Source organism: Oncorhynchus mykiss, chromosome 28, assembly GCF_057628025.1.
Source record: "Oncorhynchus mykiss isolate SJ-2025 chromosome 28, ASM5762802v1, whole genome shotgun sequence".
Taxonomy (NCBI): Eukaryota; Metazoa; Chordata; class Actinopteri; order Salmoniformes; family Salmonidae; genus Oncorhynchus; species Oncorhynchus mykiss.
In genome coordinates, this window is record NC_143049.1 from 7,391,842 (window position 1) to 7,414,424 (window position 22,583).

A 22,583-nucleotide genomic window follows, 5' to 3' on the forward strand; every position below is an offset into this window, starting at 1 on the left:
GCTACCGTCTGACCTGGCCATAAGAAGTTAAACTTTAAAGGGAATACAATTATTTCACATTAAAAGTTTAATATCACATTACTTCATTTCACAAATACACTGCTCAAAAAAATTAAGGGAACACTTAAACAACACAATGTAACTCCAAGTCAATCATACTTCTGTGAAATCAAACTGTCCACTTAGGAAGCAACACTGATTGACAATACATTTCACATGCTGTTGTGCAAATGGAATAGACAACAGGTGGAAATTATAAGCAATTAGCAAGACACACCCAATAAAGGAGTGGTTCTGCAGGTGGGGACCACAGACCACTTCTCAGTTCCTATGCTTCCTGGCTGATGTTTTGGACACTTTTGAATGCTGGCGGTGCTTTCACTCTAGTGGTAGCATGAGACGGAGTCTACAATCCACACAAGTGGCTCAGGTAGTGCAGCTCATCCAGGATGGCACATCAATACGAGCTGTGGCAAGAAGGTTTGCTGTGTCTGTCAGCGTAGTGTCCAGAGCATGGAGGCGCTACCAGGAGACAGGCCAGTACATCAGGAGACGTGGAGGAGGCCGTAGGAGGGCAACAACCCAGCAGAAGGACCGCTACCTCCGCCTTTGCGCAAGGAGGAGCACTGCCAGAGCCCTGCAAAATGACCTCCAGCAGGCCACAAATGTGCATGTGTCTGCTCAAACGGTCAGAAACAGACTCCATGAGGGTGGTATGAGGGCCCGACGTCCACAGGTGGGGGTTGTGCTTACAGCCCAACACCGTGCAGGGCTTTTGGCGTTTGCCAGAGAACACCAAGATTGGCAAATTCGCCACTGGCACCCTGTGCTCTTCACAGATGAAAGCAGATTCACACTGAGCACATGTGACAAACGTGACAGTCTGGAGACACCGTGGAGAACGTTCTGCTTCCTGCAACATCCTCCGGTTTGGCGGTGGGTCAGTCATGGTGTGGGGTGGCATTTGTTTGGGGGGCCGCACAGCCCTCCATGTGCTCGCAAGAGGTAGCCTGACTGCCATTAGGTACCGAGATGAGATCCTCAGACCCCTTGTGAGACCATATGCTGGTGCGGTTGGCCCTTGGTTCCTCCTAATGCAAGACAATGCTAGACCGCATGTGGCTGGAGTGTGTCAGCAGTTCCTGCAAGAGGAAGGCATTGATGCTATGGACTGGCCCGCCCATTCCCCAGACCTGAATCCAATTGAGCACATCTGGGACATTATGTCTCGCTCCATCCACCAATGCCACATTGCACCACAGACTGTCCAGGAGTTGGCGGATGCTTTAGTCCAGGTCTGAGAGGAGATCCCTCAGGAGACCATCCGCCACCTCATCAGGAGCATGCCCAGGCATTGTAGGGAGGTCATACAGGCACGTGGAGGCCACACACACTACTGAGCCTCATTTTGACTTGTTTTAAGGACATTACATCAAAGTTAGATCAGCCTGTAGTGTGGTTTTCCACTTTAATTTTGAGTGTGATTCCAAATCCAGACCTCCGTGGGTTGATAAATTTGATTTCCATTGATCATTTTTGTGTGATTGTTGTCAGCACATTCAACTATGTAAAGAAAAAAGTATTTAATAAAAATATTTCATTCATTCAGATCTAGGATGTGTTATTTTAGTGTTCACTTTCTTTTTTTGAGCATTGTAGTTTAATCTTTACTCATTCATTTCATACAAGAATTAGATGCAAACCCCATAATTGAGAAATGTACATATTCAGAGATATAGTTATGTGTGTTTCCTGTCCTCTCTGAGGTCACCAAATGAAACACACTCGGCATAAGTGTCCACGGACCATTCCCACCTTATCCCCATTTTGGTGGATTTAGGAGTTAGCCATGTGAAATCCTTTGTTCTCGCTATCTGTCTCTTTCTGTGTGGCCAGGGGGAGAGAGTCTCGACCTGAGTTAACAGAACCTGTGTGTAGGAGAGAGAGAGGGAGAGGTGGAATCCTCTAGCTATACCCAAAAAGGGCCATGTCATCTGGGACCAACCACCCAGAGAGCTGATGAAACTGTGGGTTTTAACAACCAATTAATTTCCGCACAAACTGTCAGAAACTGTCTCAGGGAAGCTAATCTGTGAACAGAGTGCCCCATGTTGACGGTGGGGTTATGGTATGGTCATAAGCTATGGACAATGTTCACAATTACATTTTATTCATGTTCATTTGAATGCAATAAGACTGAGATAGAAATCGAAAGTTATGCTTTTCCTTCAGCAAGCACACCTAATAACATGAGTATGTAAGAAATCTAGAGCTGATTTCCTGGTGTTTTTATAGTATTTTGTGTCTAATGACATAAGACAAATTAAACCACTCGTGGGCCAAATTCGGCCAGTTGGCCACCAGTTGGGGAACCCTGCCTTACAACCTCCCCCCCCACATTGTGGACTTCAAACCGCGAGCAGCGCAAGTGATTGATACAAAATCTGAGCGAATTAATTGTGCTTCCTCACAATAATATGGTCAATGTGATAGAACATTGATTTTAATTGTAGAATTTCACCTTTTTTCAAAATCCTATGTAGGCTTACTCCCTTTCCCGCCTCGATTGTAACTACAGCCCTATGACACAGTGTTACCAGGCTCTATGTGCCACCAAAAGAGATGAAACCTGGTCCTGAATGGCCACCGTGTGTGCTGGCTTATGTTCCAGCCTAGCTGTAAGACTCCTGGTTAGTTTAATTAGAAGTGTAAGAGATGGAATGGAACAAAACCCTACACTCACTGTGGCACTCAAGGAGCTGAGTTGCCTGCATGCCCTATTCAACACACAGCAGAAACACATCCGTTGTCACAAATGGATAACAAAAATGTATTATTCTTTTCTCCACTTCTCCAACTCTTCCCCCTGGCCGCAGGTGTTCAGTGCCCAAGCTGAAGCGTTCTGTGCTGAGCTTTATACCTATCCTGTCATGGCTGCCTCGTTACTCAGTGAGACAAGACGCACTGGGAGACCTCATATCTGGCATAAGCATTGGCATCATGCACCTGCCTATGGGTCTGTATCACCTCTACTGTTTGAACAGACATACAGGGCCCAATCCTAACTTGAAATCAACAACACATGGTGGGAAAAGTACTAAATAGTCATACCTGACCAAAATGTATAGAAAATGACTCAAGTGAAAGTTAACCAGTAAAATACTACTTGAGTAAAAGTCTAAAACTATTTATTTTAACATGTACTTACAATAAGTACAATGGGGGAAAAAGTACCAATTGCTATACTTGAGTATAAGTAAAGTTAAATGCTATGCTATGAATCAAACTCCTTATATTAAGCCAACCAGACAGCAGCATAAAACAAACTCCAACAATCTGACATGATTTACAAATGAAGCATTTGTGTTTAGTGAGTTTGCCAGATCTGAGGCAGTAGGGATGACCAGGGATGTTCTCTTGATAAGTTAAAATATTGGACAGTTTTCATGTCCTGCTAAGCATTCAAAATGTAACCAGTACTTTTGGGTGTGAATGAAAATGTTTAAAAAGTACATTATTTTCTTTAGGAATGTAGTTAAGTAAAACTTGTGACAAATAGAAATATTTAAGCACAGATAGGCCTAACCATATAAATTACTTAAATAGTACTTTACACTACTGAGTACTTAGTCACTTTAAGCCACTGCATTTAATCACCTGTAAATCTTTCATTGATACCAATGCTTGAGGTACGTGAAAGCCTGATTTACACAAGTTGATCTCAAGTTAGTGTTGCATCTCTTTGAGCTGAGAATACTATATGATAACTATCTATTTTGTGAAGTCTATGAAGACTGACATTTCTGTAATGTTTCCCCAGGTTTGGCCTATGCTCTGCTGGCCTCTGTGCCCCCAGTGTTTGGCCTCTACACTTCCTTCTACCCTGTACTCATGTACTGCATCTTTGGCACCTCCAGACACATCTCCGTAGGCAAGACAGAGTGTGGAAGGGGGGAAGGAGAAAGAGAGAGAATTTGAATGTTTTAATATAATTTGGTCAAAGGAATATGCTAATGATTTCCCTACCATGATCTTGTGTGTGTTTTCTCAGGCGCATTTGCTGTGACCAGCATCATGATAGGCACCACGACAGAGAGGCTGGCCCCAAACAGTAACTTCATGATTCTAAATGGAACCAATGGGACTGAAGTTATAGATGTAGTAGCCCGTGATGTCGCCAGAGTACAGATAGCAGCCAGCACCACCTTACTGAGTGGGATCTTTCTGTTTCTGCTGGGCATGATTCGGTTTGGTTTTGCGGTGACGTTCCTGTCGGATCCCATGGTACGTGCTTACATGACAGGAGCAGGTATACATGTGGTACTTTCCCAACTCCCAAGCCTCTTTGGGATCCGCGTTGGACGCTTCTCCGGACCGCTGTCTCAGGTCTATGTGAGTGCACACAACACAGAAACAGATGATTCACACATACAAAAGTTGTAAATGTTTTCCAACTGCTGCATGTATGCAGAAACTCACTCACTCACTGTCTCTCTCTGTCTCTGTCTCTCTCTCTATCTCTCTCTGTCTCTCTCTCTCTGTCTCTCTATCTCTCGCTGTCTCTAGCTCCTAATAGATATCTGTAGACATCTGCCAGAGACTAACATTGCGGCCGTGGTGGTAACTCTAGTGGCCTTGGCGGTCCTCATAGCGGTCAAAGAACTCAACATTTACTATGAGAAGAAAATGCCTGTGCCCGTTCCAATAGAACTCATAACGGTAAGTCCTCTACACCAGGGTTAACCAAACTCGGTTATTTGAATCAGCTGTGTAGTGCTAGGGAAACACCTCTCAGAAACACCTCTCTGTGTCTCTCACCTCTCTCTTTCGCTCCTCATTCCTGTCTCTCTCTTTTGGTCTCTTGAACGACATGTCTAGTGAAAACCACTAGTGGGCAAGCTGTCACCATGGCTGATGTCACCAAACCATTCCAGTTTAATGTTCCGGTTTAATATTCCGGTTTAATGTGCCGGAGGAGTGTATGTATTGCACTGTGTGCATGTGCCCAGTTAGTCACATTGATCCAATAAAATATGGTAAAATGATTAGTTGTGTTAAATAATAGGCCTGTATTTGTGCATTGATCCCGAACAAAGCAAAGCTTCTGAACACAGCAAAACTTATGTGTGTCTATGTGTATGTTACAGATCGTAGTAGCAACACTTATCTCTTACTACTGCAAACTGCACAGCCTATACAAAGTGGCCGTCATCGGACAGATCCCCAAAGGGTGAGTGTTTATGAGTGTGTGTGTGTGTGTGTGTGTGTTTTTACGTTATTGTTTGTGGGTGGGTAGGGGAGTTCTAAGGTCAGTTGAGTCCACAGGAGAAGAGGAGAGGAAGAGGGTAGATAGGGGAAGGTGATATGGTGTAGTTCATTGGGAAAGAGTCATCCTATTCGCCTTGTTCTGGAATGTCACAGTGATCATGGCGAGTTAGTTGCAATTGTGTTTCTATTTCCGATGCTGGCGCATGCAGAAGTGGTACTTTTAGTTGAGAGCTTGACAGTTTCACACTGACAGAACCGTACAAAATCCTAAAATTGGTCAACATGACAAGCATTATATGTTCAGTACGAGGCTGTCTCAACAATTGGATGAAGAGAAGGCAGTTTTTACAACAGCAATGTTTTGAACACCAACCTCAACGTCCATCTGAATGTACCTGAGGAGCCCCAAATGACCTGTATCCACCTTTTAAAGATGCTGAGTCTTTGTGGCTCTGGACCAAAGCGATGGACTTGACAGACCAACTCCTGATAACACTGATGAAGCTGAAGCTCAACTTGCTGCAACAGTAGCTAGCAGAAAGGTTTGGTGTTTCCCAGAGTATTGTCAGTCGAGTGATTAGTTATTGGATTGACATGATGGAAAAGGAAAAGAGTACATTCCATGGCTGCCAAGGGTAACCATTCATGCTACAATGCACAATGTTTTAACAATCACTACCCAGGAACAACTTGCATTATTGACTGCTCAGAAACTGCTTTACAGAAGTGAAAGAATATGGATTCAAGGGGAGAGTCATTCCAGCCATTACTACACCCAGAACAATATCAAGTACCTGGTGGCAATTGAAGTTAATCTCCTCAGCATATGGAGGTAGATGTAGCAACAAACATATAACATCAGATTCTGGGTTCCTGGAGTACCTCTGTCCAGGTGATGAGGTCATGGCTGACCAGGGCTTCACAATCTGTGATCTGCTACATGAGAGTAAGGTCAAATGAACAATTCCAGCCTTCACAAAAAGAGGCACACAACTGTCAGAAGAGGACACCCCATGTACAAGATGGATAGCTAACGTGAGGGTTCATGTGGAACACGTAATTCAAAGGCTAAAACGTTTTAGATTAATCTCACAGACAGTGTCAATCAACCTCTAATCTAATGTCACTCATGGACGGATGGGGTACCTTATATCTTGTTTATCTTGGAACTACCCATCCCGGATCCGTGAGAATTGTCGGTCAAAAATATAACAAAAATAACGGTCAAAAATATTTAAAAAAAATATTCATATTCATGAAATCACAAGTGAAATATAGCGAAACACAGCTTAGCCTTTTGTTAATCACCCTGTCATCTCAGATTTTGAAATGATGCTTTACAGCCAAAGCAAGACAAGCGTTTGTGTAAGTTTACCGATAACCTAGCATAGCATTATGTCCAGCTAGCAGCAGGACGCTTGGTCACGAAAATCAGAAAAGCAATCAAATTAACCGTTTACCCGTGATGAGCTTCGGATGTTTTCACTGACGAGACTCCCAGTTAGAGAGCAAATGTTCCTTTTGTTCCATAAAGATTATTTTTAGACCCAAAATTCCTCCGTTTGCTTGTCACGTTATGTTCAGAAATCCACAGGAAATAGCGGTCACGACAAAAAATTCTAATTATATCCATAATATCGACCGAAACATGGCAAACGTTTTTTATAATCAATCCTCAAGATGTTTTTCAAATATCTATTCGATAATATATCAACCGGGACAGTTGGCTTTTCAGTAGGAGCGAGAGGAAAAATTACTACCTCTGAGAGCCCTCAGCTGGCCACTGATGCAATGTAAGTCGTTTACGCTCAATCTTCAAAATAAAGGCCTGAAACTATGTCTAAAAGCTGTAGACACCTTAGGGAAGCCACAGAAAAAGGAATCTGGTTGATATCCCTTTCAATGGGAAAAAGGGATGCATAGAAAGACAGGGGTTTCAAAATAAGAATCACTTCCTGATTGGATTTTTCTCAGGATTTCGCCTGCAATATCAGTTCTGTTATACTCACAGACAATATTTTTACAGTTTTGGAAACTTTAGAATGTTTTCTATCCTAAGCTGTCAATTATATGCATATTCTAGCATCTGGTCCTGAGAAATAGGAGGTTTACTTTGGGAACATTATTTTTCCAAAATTAAAAATAGTGCCCAATAGTTTCAAGAGGTTAAGATGTGTTAATGATGCATGTTTTTTAATTATTAGCTGGCTACCACTCTGAGGTAATTCGCTAGCGTTGACAGAAGTTGTGAATGGAAACACAAACACAATCGCGTTCGAATGGAACTGGGTCGAGTGGGCCGGGCTACATAAAGCGAATAGATAAAAATGTCAAAGTCAAATAAGGAAACACAGATACAGTGAGCAGAGAGAAGTGTGTTGACAGTGAAACAATTATCAACAGCCAGTAAATGTCAACCTGTTTCATCAAGATTTGCTAAGGCAGTTTTGGACATGTGTTTTAGCTGATTCTGCATGGTCTTCAGATTGCAGGACTGCCAAAGACAAAAATTACAGTAAGAAGTGGCTACTGCTCAACATAAGCTGTTGTAGGCAGCTTATCTGAATGGAGGAGATAGTATTCATAGGCTTGATCATTGTCACTGGTGTAAATTGATCATTTAATTCTTTCAAGTATCAAATCATTTTCTTCATGACATGGCTTTACCTCAGGTAGCCTACAGGTCCTTTATCACTTTGTTTATCATTTAGGTTACTTTGAGCAATCATAACTTAGCCTGTGCATTGATACACAATTAAACACCAATGTCATTATTTGTTTGTGTACATGTTTCAACACTTGTTACCAGCAGCAAGAGTCAAGGGGATGTGTTGGGGAAGGGGGAGGGGTCTGGATGAGGCAGTAATCAATGAGATACATATTGACAGTGTCTTTGAACCACATAATTCTCCTCTTTCCCGTCCTCTCCCTTTCTCTCCACTACTGTTGTCTCCACATCTCCCTTTCCTCTTTATCCTTAGACTAAAGGCTCCCAGGTCACCTGACGTTAGTATGTGGGGTTCGGTAGTTGGTGATGCATTCGTTGTAGGCATAGTGGGATATGCCCTTAACATCTCCTTGGGAAAAATCTTTGGCCAAAAACACGGCTACAATGTGGACAGCAACCAGGTGGGACATGCACGTACACACACACACACACACACACACACACACACACACACACACACACACACACACACACACACACACAGGCATGCAGGCAGACCAACAGGGGCATGTGCTTGGGGTTGCTTTGCACTGAAGGAGTGAGAGAGGAAGGGAACACACAGTGTGTGTTACAGCTCTTTGATCCTGAATGTTTAATGGCTGACACGTTCAAATAAGCACAAGGAGTTATTTACTGGGGGTGGCCACAAGTAAATAAACCCCAATTTAATTGAGCTGCTCCATTCTTCTAATCTCCCCCCACTCTCTCTTTTTCTCTCTCACTCTCTTGGTCTTCTTTCTCTCTTTCTAGGAGATGGTAGCTATTGGTCTCTGTAACATAGTGGGAGGATTCTTTCAATGCCACGCTATTGCTGCTTCTCCGTCACGTACCCTCCTCCAGGATAGCACTGGGGGCAAGACACAGGTAACACACAAAGACCTACACTCATGCATGCACATACACGTATCTCCACTTGCTAATATTTACGCACACGTGCACACTAACTAATGTGTGTGTTTGTACATTTTGTCAGGTTGTGGGGCTGATTTCTTCAGTACTTGTGCTGATCTTCATTCTGCAACTGGGGTCACTATTTGAGGAGCTACCCAAGGTATCTATGTCTCCATCACCTCCACACCATCCAAACACAGACAACACCATTGATCTGATGAGTGTTTGTGTGTCCCCTAGGCTGTCCTGGCCTGTATAGTGCTTGTGAACCTGAAAGGCCTTTTTATGCAGTTTAAAGACATTCCTGCACTCTGGAAGAGCAATAAGGTCGACCTGGTGAGAGCTTTTTTTATTTTTATTTATTTGACCTATATTTAACTAGACAAGTCAGTTAACATCAAAATCGTATTTACAATGAGGGCTTACCCTGGCGACGCTGAGCCAATTGTGTGTCGCCCTATGGACTCCCAATCCCAGCCAGATGTGATTCAGCCTGGATTCCTACCAGGGACTCTAGTGACGCCTTTTGCACTGAAATGCAGTGCCTTAGACCACCGCGCCACTCGGGAGTCCGAGGGGCGAGTTACACATTCATACACATTATAGATATATCCTAAAACATGCATCCTAACTTGAGATTGACGTATATGACTCAAATGGGGTTTGGGAAACCCTGATTCCTGGGTATTCCCCATACTGACTACATGTGTCTCTGCTGTCCCCTAGCTGGTGTGGTTGGTAACGCTGGTGTGTACTATCTTACTGAACCTGGACATCGGCCTAGGTGCATCCATCGGCTTCTCTATGCTCACTGTCATCTTCAAAACACAACTGTGAGTCTGAGTGTATTTTATTTGTATTTACTATGGATCCCCAAGGCAGCAGCTACTCATTCTGGGGTCCAGCAAAAGGAAGGCAGATTATACCATTTTAAAAAGTGTGTTTGCATGAGTGTGTGTGCATGAGCACACGTGTTTGTGTTTGCTTGTTTTCTTGTGAGAGAGAGTAAGATAGATTAATCCTTCTAAAACAGTGGTATTCAAACTTTTTCAGAGTGGGCCCCATTTTTTTCACAATAATTTCTCACGACCCCACCCCAAATAAGATGATACAACCTTAAAAACGGTACATTTACATTTTTGCATCAACAAATAACCTTCATTACGTTTAAATTTCTTACCGAAATGAAAAGAAACCAGTAAATATCTTTCTCAAAAATGTTTGTATATTGTCCCATACAAAAATCTGTACACGTATTATTATAATTTTTTGGACAATCCCACTGGTCGCAACTTTGAATACCATTGTTCTAAAGTGAATGTATTGTGTTTCTCTTCTTCTTAAAGTAGATAACATCTGTTCTCTCTCTCGCGTGCATGCTCTCTTTCCCAGGCCGAGGTACTCTATCCTGGGGCATGTTCCTGGGACTGAGCTCTACTTGGATACAGACACATATGAGGAGGTGAGACGGAGGAGTTGACATTTTTTTTTTGTATCGCTTTAGTGCAATTTTCATGTGGTACATTTTCACAACTTTTAGTCCAAAACTCAAAACAGATCATCAAAAAGGTAGTTGTTTCAAAATTCTAAGTACATTTTTTAACTGACCAACTACAACACCAAATCATACAGTCCCTTTTTCACCAAACTTAATCAGTGTTTCATCTAGAAATACATGTTTCACATTGCAACACATGTTCATATATAAAGTATTTGCCTTTTACAATGCAATGCAGAGTTCACACTGCTTTACTAAAATTGCATTGGCCAATACAGTACTGTAATATATGCTATTTATGTAGCAGATACTTTCATCCAAAGTCACAACATTTTTGGTATGTGACCACAGAACTCTGGTGTTGCTAGTGCCAGGCTCTTACAAACTGAGCCATGTACAGGACTACTACATTAATGTAAAATACAATACAGCATTACAATACAGGTGGAAGATTTATGATTGCCATCCCCATGAGCACACCACCTCATGGATGAGTCATGCAACGATTTCAGTGGTTCTGTGGTGAACAAACAAAATGAATGCACAATGAAAGGTTTTGAATGCAAGACTGTCCATGTTACAAGTGTTGTCAGTTTGGAGCTTTGTACTAAGAGTTTTGGAAACTCATCACATACTTTTGAAAATAAGACCAAAGCAATAAAACAAAACTGTAATATGTAATTAGGGGGGTGTGAGTGGGTTATTCAACAGTGGGTTTTAAAACAGTTTTTAGATTACCATCTATTGAAGTCCCCTGTTTGTGTGTTGGTTTGTCCAACAGGCTAAAGAGATACCAGGTATCACCATCTTCCGTTCCTCCACCACAATGTACTATACCAACGCTCAGCTATACCTGGACGCACTGCAGGAGAAGGTAGTTTGATTATTTCATGACCGGTATACGCCCACACCATTCCAACACAGAAAATCTGCTTTTTAAAAAACAATTCTTAGGGAAAATGATTTCACTCATATTGTAATTAATTATAGGTCATATCTTATTGTAATCTGTAAACACTGGGCAGTTGCTTTAAATACACACATGATTAGTACAATTGGCTAATTTGAAACTTGCTAGACTACAAGGGCAATATTGGTCACACCTTTTTTACAGTTGTTATTACTCGTAGCCTATGCTATTTAATAAACTGTAGTATCAATCCACAATAGAACCCTACCACTGAAGAACCATATCTCAGTTTTGGAACATTTTGGTGATATGGAGAAGTTTTGTAGTCGATCAAATCAAATCAAACTTTTTTGTCACATGCGCCGAATGCAAGTGTAGACCTTACCGTGAAATGCTTACTTACAAGCCCTTAACCAACAGTGCAGTTCAAGAAGAGTTAATAAAATATTTACCAAATAAACTAAAGTAAAAAATAATAAAAAGTAACACAATAACATAACATTAACGAGGCTATATACAGGGGGTATCAGTACCAAGTCAGTGTGCGGGGGTACAGGTTAGAGGTCATTTATACATGTAGGTAGGGGGGAGTGACTATGCATAGATAATAAACAGCGAGCAGCAGCAGTGTACAAAACAAATTGAGGGGGGGAGTCAATGTAATTGTCAGGTGGCCATTTGATTAATTGTTCAGCAGTCTTATGGCTTGGGGTAGAAGCTTTTAATGTCCCGTTGGTAGGATAATCGTAAACGTAGGTCATCAATTTCATTTTCCAATGATTGCATGTCAGCAATTAGAATAGATGACAGTGGGAGTTTACTCGCTAGCCTACAGATTCTCAAAAGGCAGCCCGATCTGCATCCTCTTTTCTTCACGCAAATGACTGGGATCTGGGCCTGTGCCCGGGAGAGCAGTATATCTTTCTCATCGGACTCGTTAAAGGAAAAATCATTCTTCCAGTTCGAATTGAGTAATCCCTCTTCTGATGTCCAGAAGTTATTTTCGGTCATAAGAGACGGTAGCAGCACATCGATATGAATCATCCAGAGTCTTGATTTTACATACAGACTATAAGCAAGTAGCCTAGCGCTTAAGAGCGTTAGATGAGTAATCAAAAGTTTGCTGGTTCGAATCCCTGATCAAACTTGGTAACAAAATCTGACATGTGCTCATGAGCAAGGCATGGAACCATAATTTATCCTGTAAGTCACTCTGGATACGAATGGCTGCTAAATGAGTTAAATGCAACTTAAGACAAAGGAGATGATTGTGGACTACAGGAAAAAGAGGACCTAGCACACCCCCATTTTCATCAACGGGGCTGCAGTGGAGCAGGTTGAAAACTTCAAATTTTCCACATCACCAACAAAACTAACATGGTTCAAGCACACCATGACAGCTGTGAAGCGGGCAAGACAAAACCTATTTCCCCTCAGGAGACTGAAAAGATTTTGCATGGATCCTCAAAAAGATCTACAGCTGCACCATCAAGAGCATCTTGACTGGTTGCATCAATGCCTGGTATGGCAACTGCTCAGCCTCCGACCCCAAAGCACGACAGAAGGTAGTGCTAATGGCCCAGCCCATTCCATCACTGAGGCCAATCTTCTTGCCATCCTAGACCTCTATACTAGGCGGTGTCAGAGGAAGGCCCTAAAAATTGTGAAAGACACCAGCCACCCTAGTCATAGACTGTTCTCCCTGCAACCACACGGCAAGCGCTACCAGAGTGCCGAGTCTAGGTCCAAGAGGCTTCTAAACAGCGTCTACCCCCAAGCCATAGGACTCCTGAACTTCTGGTCAAATGGCTAACCAGACGATTCACATTCAGAATAATAGTAGAGAGAATGATTAATTTCAGTTTTTATTTCTTTCATCACATTCCCAGTGGGTCAGAAGTTTACATTCACTCAATTTGTATTTGGTAACATTTCCTTTAAATTGTTTAACTTGCGTCAAATGTTTCGGGTAGCCTTCCACAAGCTTTCCACAATAAGTTGGGGGAATATTGGCCCATTCCTCTTGACAGAGCTGGTGTAACTGAGTCAGGTTTTTAGGCCTCCTTGCCAGCACACCATTTTTCAGTTCTGCTCACAAATTTTCTATAGGATTGAGTTTATAATTTTTTTATTTCACCTTTATTTAACCAGGTAGGCTAGTTGAGAACAAGTTCTCATTTACAACTGCGACCTGGCCAAGATAAAGCAAAGCAATGCGACACAAACAACAACATTGGAGATGTTTAATATGAGTCTGGAAGGAGAGTTTACAGTCTAACCAGACACCTTGTCCACATGTTCTAAGTCAGAACTGTCCAGAGTAGTGATCCTAGTCGGCCGGGCGGGTTCGGGCAGCGAACGGTTGAAAAGCATGCATTTAGTTTTACTAAGATTTAAGAGCAGTTGGAGATCACGGAAGGAGTGTTGTATGGCATTGAAGCTCGTTTGGAGGTTTGTCAACACAGTGTCCAGAGAAGGGCCAGATGTATACAGAATTGTGTCGTCTGTGTAGAAGTGGGTCAGAGAATCGCCCACAGCAAGAGCGACATCATTGATGTATACAGAGAAAAGTTTGGTTCTAGAGTGTCACCCACTTTGAAGATGGGGGATGACCGCAGCAGCTTTCCTATCTTTAGGGATCTCTGACAATATGAAAGAGACGTTGAACAGACTGGTAATAGGGGTTGTAACAATGGCGGCAGATAATTTTAGAAAGAGAGGGTCCAGATTGACTAGCCCAGCTGATTTGTACTGGTCCAGGTTTTACAGATCTTTCAGAACATCTGCTATCTGGATTTGGGTGAAGGAGAAGCTGTGTAGGCTTGGGCAAGAAGCCCGGGAGGGTGCAGAGCTGTTGGCCGGTGTTGGGGTAGCCAGGAGGAAAGCATTGCCAGCCATAGAGAAATGCTTATTCTAATTCTTGATTATCGTGGATTTATCGGGGTTGACAGTGTTACTTAGCCTCAGTGCAGTGTGAAGCTGGGAGGACATGCTCTTGTTCTCCATGAACTTTACAGTGTCCCAGAACCTTTTGGAGTTAGAGCTACAGGATGCAAATTTCTGTTTGAAAAAGCAAGCCTTTGCTTTCCTGACTGACTGCGTGTATTGGTTCCCGACTTCCCTGAACAGTTGCATATCGCAGGGACTATTCAATGCTATTGCAGTCCGCCATAGTATGTTTTTGTGCTGGTCGAGGGCAGTCAGGTCCGGAGTGAACCAAGGGCTATATCTGTTCTTAGTTCTACATTTTTTGAAAGGTGCATGCTTATTTAAGATAGTGAGGAAATTACTTTTTAAGAATGACCAGACATCCTCAACTGACCGGATGAGGTCAATATCCTTCCTGGATCCCCGGGCGAGGTGTAATTGAAAGGCCTGCTCGGAGAAGTGTTTTAGGGAGAGTTTGACAATGATGAGGGGTGGTTGTTTGACCGCGGACCCATAACAGATGCAGGCAATGAGGCAGGGATCGCTGAGATCGTGGTTGAAGAAGGCAGAGGTGTATTTGGAGGGCAAGTTGGTCAGGATAATATCTATGAGGGTGCCCATATTTATGGTATTAGGGTTGTACCTGCTGGGTTCCTTGATAATTTGTGTGACATTGAGGGCATCTATCTTAGATTGCAGGACTGCCGGGGTGTTAAGCATATCCTAGTTTAGGTCACCTAACAGAACGAACCTTTCTCCACCAAACAGTTCTATTTTTGTTTCATCAGACAAGAGGACATTTCTCCAATAAGTATTTTTGTCCACTTGTGCAGTTGCAAACCGGTGTCTGGCTTTTTTATGGCGGTTTTGGAGCAGTAGCTTCTTCCTTGCTGAGCAACCTTTCAGGTTATGTCGATATAGGACTCATTTTACTGTGGATATTGATATTTTTGTACCTGTTTCCTCCAGCATCTTCACAAGGTCCTTTGCTGGTGTTCTGGGATTGATTTGCACTTTTCACACCACAGTATGTTCATCTCTAGGAGACAGAATGCGTCTCCTTCCTGAGCGGTATGATGGCTGCATGGTCCCATGGTGTTTATACTTGTGTACTATTGTTGGTACAGATGAACATGGTACCTTCAGGCTTTTGGAAATTTCTCCCAAGGATGAACCAGACTTGTGGAAGTCAACTATTTTCTGAGGTTTTGGCTGATTTCCCCATGACGTCAATCAAAGAGGCACTGATATTGAAGGTAGGACTTGAAATACATCCACAGGTACACCTTCAGTTGACTCAAATGATGTCAATTAGCCTATCAGAAGCTTCTAAAGACGTAATTTTCTGGAATTTTCCAAGCTGTTTAAACAACACAATGTAACTCCAAGTCAATCACACTTCTGTGAAATCAAACTGTCCACTTAGGAAGCAACACTGATTGACAATACATTTCACATGCTGTTGTGCAAATGGAATAGACAGCAGGTTGACATTATAGGCACTTAGCAAGACACCCCCAATAAAGGAGTGGTTTTGCAGGTGGTGACCACATACCACTTCTCAGTTCCTATGCTTCCTGGCTGATGTTTTGGTCACTTTTGAATGCTAGCGGTGCTTTCACTCTAGTGGTAGCCTACAACCCACACAAGTGGCTCAGGTAGTGCAGCTCATCTACCATGGCACATCAATGCGAGCTGTGGCAATTAGGTTTGCTGTGTCTGTCAGCGTAGTGTCCAGAGCATGGAGGCGCTACCAGGAGACAGGCCAGTACATCAGGAGATGTGGAGGAGGCCGTAGGAGGGCAACAACCCAGCAGCAGGACCGCTACCTCCGCCTTTGCGCAAGGAGGAGCACTGCCAGAGCCCTGCAAAATGACCTCCAGCAGGCCACAAATGTGCATGTGTCTGCTCAAACGGTCAGAAACAGACTCCATGAGGGTGGTATGAGGGCCCGACGTCCACAGGTGGGGGTTGTGCTTACAGCCCAACACCGTGCAGGATGTTTGGCATTTGCCAGAGAACACCAAGATTGGCAAATTCGCCACTTTCGCCCTGTGCTCTTCACAGATGAAAGCAGGTTCACACTGAGCACATGTCACAGACGTGACAGAGTCTGGAGAGGCCGTGGAGAACGTTCTGCTGCCTGCAACATCCTCCAGCATGACCGGTTTGGCTGTGGGTCAGTCAATGTGTGGGGTGGCATTACTTTGGGGGGCCGCACAGCCCTCCATGTGCTCGCCAGAGAAACCTGACTGCCATTAGGTACCGAGATGAGATCCTCAGACCCCTTGTGAGACCATATTGCTGGTGCGGTTGGCCCTGGGTTCCTCCTAATGCAAGACAATGTTAGACCTCATGTGGCTGGAGTGTGTCAGCAGTTCCTGCAAGAGGAAGGCATTGATGCTATGGACTGGCCCGCCCGTTCCCCAGAGCTGAATCCAATTGAGCACATCTGGGACATCATGTCTCGCTCCATCCACCAATGCCATATTGCACCACAGACTGTCCAGGAGTTAGCGGATGCTTAAGTCCAGGTCTGGGAGGAGATCCCTCAGGAGACCATCCCCCACCTCATCAGGAGCATGCCCAGGCATTGTAGGGAGGTCATACAGCCACGTGGAGGCCACACACACTACTGAGCCTCATTTTGACTTCTTTTAAGGACATTACATCAAAGTTGAATCAGCCTGTAGTGTGGTTTTCCACTTTAATTTTGAGTGTGACTCCAAATCCAGACCTCTATGGGTTGATACATTTGATTTCCATTGATCATTTTTGTGTGATTTTGTTGTCAGCACATTCAACTATGAAAAGAAAAAAGTATTTAAAAATAATATTTCATTCATTCAGATCTAGGATGTTATTTTAGTGTTCCCTTTATTTTTTTCAGCAGTGTACAATTGTCTCAATGTTTCAAAAGCCTAGAATCTTGCTAATCCAACTACGTTGTCAGATTTAAAAAAGGATTTACTGTGAAAGAATACAATGCGATTATCTGAGGATAGAGCCCCATAAAAACAACTATTTCAACCAGCACAGGCGTAACAAAATCACAAACTGCAATAAAATAAATAGTTTACCTTTGATGATCTTCCTCTGTTTGCAATCCCAATGCTCATTGTTACACAATGAATGGTCTTGTTTGATAAATCCATTTTTTATTCTAACACGAAACATTTTGTGAACCGCTTGTGTCGTGAATTCCGTCTCATTCCATTTTCCACAACACATTCGATGTAAATTCACAAACTAAACATGACTTTTCCAGTCATGTTTGGTTTCATTGCAATTAACTGATGGGTAATTTCGCAGGACGTATTGACTGAAAGAAACCGATTTGAAGACAACAAGTAATGACATCATTGTGCACCAATGATATGACCTCTGTTTTGTTGATTGACTGTATTTTAACCCATTGACCACTGATCGTCTTGAAATCTAGCTGGGTAGGTAGCCAATGAGCAGAGGTAAACGACAATATGTAATGTTTATGTTGATGACAATGCAAAGACTATCAATGAACTTGAGACAACGGCATGCCATATTAGGCTGGCTTCACGTCGTCTGATGTGGATGTGTTCAAGTGCTTTTGAACACTGAACAATTCTTCAACCAATAGGATTTCAGATAGCTTAATAATTAAGTTAGCTAGCTTGCTTAACATTGACAATATGGTCAGACCAGCTTCAGTATTTGTATTGATGAGCAATTTGTTGTCATCTTTTGGCTGAAAGAGTAAAAGGTCAGTGGTGAAATGTCACAATTCGGCAACTCAGGTAACAACATTTTCTCAGAGTTTCCCACTTGTTATTCTGACTTGGATTCGGGGTCATTCAAGTGAAATTTCCCACTGGGAACTAGCAGCTTCTGATAACTCTGATAGGACGTGGACACAGCCTTAGGCCATGAAACACATTGATTGGCAAGTGATTTATTCATCAAAACCCAGTCCTTTTGTGCCACTTCCACCTATTGTGCTCGTAATTCCCTCTGTGAAAATAGCACAAATATTTCTGACACCCTGTGGTTGGGTGCAGGTGAACAAACAGCTGACCCACGTATGACTGGTGTTTGTGTGTCATTCTCTCAATTGCTTTCTCTCTCCTTGTCTCAAGCATTCCATTTTCTTACACAGAGTGGAATTGACATTGGAATGCTGCTGATGGAAAAGAAGAAAAGAGACACTGAAGAAAAGAGGAAAGACAAGAAAGAAAAAAACAAAGCAAAAAAGGAGGCAAAAAAGGTATAATACGTCCAACACACATACACCACCTTTCAAAGTTTGGGATCACTTGCTTCTACACCTGCATTGCTTGCTGTTTGGGGTTTTAGGCTGGGTTTCTGTACAGCACTTTGATATAACAGCTGATGTAAGAAGGGCTATATAAATGCATTTGATTTGACTTAGAAATGTCTTTGTTTTTGAAAGAAAACCACAAGTACATTAGAGTATCTAGTTTGAGAAACAGACGCCTCACAAGTCCTCAACTGGCAGCTTCATTAAATAGTACCCACAAAACACCAGTGAAGAGTTGACTCCGGGATGCTGGCCCGGAGTGAAAGAAAAATCCATATCTCAGACTAGCCAATAAAAACAAAAGATTAAGATGGGCAAAAGAACACAGGCACTGGAGAGAGGAACTCTGCCTAAAAGGCCAGCATCCCGGAGTTACCTCTTCACTGTTGACGTTGAGATGGGTGTTTTGCGGGTACTATTTAATGAAGCTGCCAAATGACTTCTTGTGAGGAGTGTTTCTCAAACTAGACACTCTAATGTACTCGTCCTCTTGCCCAGTTGTGCACCGGGGCCTCTCACTCCTCTTACTATTCTGCTTAGAGCCAGTTTGCGCTGTTCTGTGAAGGGAGTAGTACACAGCGTTGTACAAGATCTTTAGTTTCTAGACTGTTTCTCACATGGAATAGCCTTCATTTCTCAGAACAAGAATAGACCGACGAGTTTCAGAAGAAAGGTCTTTGTTTCTAGCCATATTGAGCCTGTAATCGAACCCAGAAATTCTGATGCTCCAGATACTCAACTAGTCTAAAGGCCAGTTTTATTGCTTAATCAGGACAACAGTTTTCAGCTGTGCTAACATAATTGCAAAAGGGTTTTTTAATGATCAATTAGCCTAAAATGATAAACTTGGATTAGCTAACACAACGGGCCATTGTGTTAGCCTCTGTACGCCTATGTAGATATTCCATTAAAAATCAGCCATTTACAACATATTTCTGATCAATTTGATGTTATTTTTATGGTAAAACAATTTTGGCTTTTCTATCAAAAACAAGGACATTTCTAAGTGACCCCAAACTTTTGAACGGTAGTGTAGGACAAACAAACACGAAAAAATTGCACTGTTAGTGACCTTAATTCTCTTCCCTTCCCAGAATGGTGTGAATGGACGCCTACCCAACAATACAGTCCATCCAGATGACAAGTGGGATGAAGTTAAAGGTTCACCAGAGCTGAAATTGAACCAGACAGCCATTGCCCTAGTTGACCGACCCATCAACGGACAGGTTTGTAGTGTGATATCCGAAAGTATAGTGAGGCATTTTAGCAAAACAATTGTGTAGATGTATGAACCCTAAAAAGATTCAGATGTGTAGCCACCCCAGATTTTGCCCCTGGGGCTGTGGCAGCCATTTTTCAAAATGGCAGCATATTGCAACAGTTTGTTTTGAGATAAACACATCAAATCTGGCACAGAGTTAGATTTATGTAGCCTGAAAATATTTACATCTGCAGTCCATGGTGGCCATCTTACAAAATGACCACTATCGGTAATAAAATGTTACAATTCTGAGGAGCTTTTTTGAGATAGATTAATGTACCCTGTAAAGACCATATATAAAAAAACAGAGCTAGATTTATGAACCCTGAAAAAAACTTGCCTTGGCATCTTACACAATGGCCGCTGTTGGTAATACGATGTTACAGTACTGAAGGGCTTTTTTTTTAGATAAACTTACAAAAGGTGGCATATAGGTAGATTCCTAGGGGCATGCAGGTGGGGCAACCCAGCTATATTGTGTGCAAGTAAAGAGAGCTCTACATTATTATTATGAGATAAATATATGCAGGCTGTGCTGTGTCTGTGTGTATATGTATGTATATTTGTGTTTTTTGTTGTTTCATTTTTTTACATTTGTTTCTGAACCTTTCCCTTGGGAAATTATTTTTTTTAAAGATTGGAAGGAAATCGTGTTGGGGGAGAGTTAAAGTATTGACAGGCTGGCTGTGCAGTCTCGCTGTTCTACGGGTCACTCTTGTGGCGATGGATGGGCTTGTCGGCCCGGGTGGCTTGGGCTGGTGGCAAGTGTCTTGGACTCTCCTATTCCTGACAAGTGTCATATGTTTGGACCCATTCTGGTATGTGTGTGCATGGGGGTGTGTGCGGTTGGCGGACATTTGTCTAGGGGGGTGGGCATGGGTCTGCTTGTCCGCACGCATAAACATGGACTGAGTTTGCTCGAGGGTAATGTGGATCCCTGTATCTTTTTCTTTACAATATGGCCTACTGTAATATACTGTGTTACTGTTACAGTTTTTGGTTTTCAGGTGATCCAGGGCAATTGTATAGGCCAAAAATATATCGAAGAAGTATCGGCAATGATTTTGTAGATGAAAGGTTTGTAAAGTAGTGGTACAGTCTGCAACCATAGTAAAATGTCTGTCACGATCCAGGGGACAAATCTATGATGGGACTATATCTAAATCTTTTTAGTGTACATGCATCTTCCTCTGTGGCAAATTTGGTGTGTTTATCTAACATTGTATTACTGACAGTGGCCTTTTTGTAAGATGGCCGCCACATCCCCCATGGTCCAATCAAATGTATTTATAGAGCCCTTCTCACATCAGCCGATGTTACAAAGTGCTATACAGAAACCCAGCATAAAACCCCAAACAGCAAGCAATGCAGGTGTAGAAGCACGGTGCCTAGGAAAAACTCCCTAGAAAGGCCGGAACCTAGGAAGAAACCTAGTGAGGAAACAGGCTCTGAGGGGTGGCCAGTCCTCTTCTGGCTTTGCAGGGTGGAGATTATAAGAGGACATGGCCAAGATGTTCATAGATAACCAGCATGGTCAAATAATAATAATCACAGTGGTTGTAGAGAGTGCAACAGGTCAGCACCTCAGAAGTAAATGTCAGTTGGCTTTTCATAGCCAATCATTCAGAGTATCACTACCACTCTTGCTGTCTCTAGAGTTGAAAACAGCAGGTCTGGGACAAGGTAGCTTGTCCGGGGAACAGGTCAGGGTTCCATAGCCGCAGGCAGAACAGTTGAAACTGGAGCAACAGCACGACCAGGTGGACTGGGGACAGCAAGGAGTCGTCAGGCCAGGTAGTCCTGAGGTATGGTCCTAGGGCTCAGGTCCTCAGAGAAAGAAATAAAGAAAAAGAGAGAGAATTAGAGCAAACTTAAATTCACACAGGACACCGGATAAGACGGGAAATACCCCAGATATAACAGACTGACCCTAGCCCTCCGACACAAACTATTGCAGCATAAATACTGGAAGCTGAGAGAGGAGGGGTCGGGAGACACTGTGGCCCCGTCCGACGATACAAACAGGCAGGATATAACCCCACGCACTTTGCCAAAGCACAGCCCCCTCACCACTGTCGTGGAAGATCGTTTCAAAATATAACACTTACAAGAACTTGTGAATTCAATATAGGCTTTTAATACAAACATATCAGAAGCCTAGATGGTCCGCGGAACACACCCCTTCCCAGAGCACTGGCTCTGTATTTATACACACACAGTATAGGAGTCCATTCCATATGTTAATGGAGTTACTTCCCTCAGGTCATCGGCCACCATTATCTTTCAGTCCAGGCTTCCTCCATGTTCATGCCTAATAATGCCTGTATCCGCTCTTGATTAGATTACAATGGTGGCAGGACCCTCTCGGGTCCTAAAATTAATATATGTCTATCTTACCCTAAGCACTTATGGCCTTTAACCTAAGCACTTATGGCCTTTACCTCTCTATCTAATCTTTATAATGGTGTCCTGCTCTTTCCATAATAGATCATGTATTTAAGTGTCACCTCCTCCTCTTTGCCCTAAGCCCTTATGCACAGTAAAGCACGTATGGCTTCGGCCATTACACTTATGTCTGTTTAATCTTTGGTTTCCTGTCCGCTTTCTGTTTGTGGTCTAATGTACACCTATCTTTGCTCAATAGTGTCATATCGGTCTCTATATGTAACAATAACTACAACACCACTAGAGGGATATCTTCAACCACCAACTTACTATCCTGAGACAAGACCGAGTATACCCCACGAAGATCTCCCCCACAGCATGAACCCAAGGGAGGGCAAGATCACGGTGACTCAACCC

General features: G+C 42.8%; 1 protein-coding gene across 1 annotated transcript in view; it reads left to right on the plus strand.

Annotated features, from left to right (window-relative positions):
- The window catches only part of LOC149970693 (solute carrier family 26 member 6-like), a 40,873-nt gene that overhangs the window by 12,533 nt on the left and 5,757 nt on the right, over positions 1-22,583 (plus strand). Inside the window, exons 2-15 of the mRNA XM_090225685.1 lie at positions 2,877-3,016; positions 3,821-3,931; positions 4,052-4,392; positions 4,567-4,719; positions 5,148-5,230; positions 8,250-8,397; positions 8,747-8,860; positions 8,970-9,047; positions 9,128-9,223; positions 9,614-9,720; positions 10,280-10,349; positions 11,167-11,259; positions 18,359-18,466; positions 19,615-19,746. Coding sequence (XP_090081811.1) covers positions 2,877-3,016; positions 3,821-3,931; positions 4,052-4,392; positions 4,567-4,719; positions 5,148-5,230; positions 8,250-8,397; positions 8,747-8,860; positions 8,970-9,047; positions 9,128-9,223; positions 9,614-9,720; positions 10,280-10,349; positions 11,167-11,259; positions 18,359-18,466; positions 19,615-19,746 — 1,774 coding nt within the window. The remainder of the gene's footprint in view (positions 1-2,876; positions 3,017-3,820; positions 3,932-4,051; positions 4,393-4,566; positions 4,720-5,147; positions 5,231-8,249; positions 8,398-8,746; positions 8,861-8,969; positions 9,048-9,127; positions 9,224-9,613; positions 9,721-10,279; positions 10,350-11,166; positions 11,260-18,358; positions 18,467-19,614; positions 19,747-22,583) is intronic.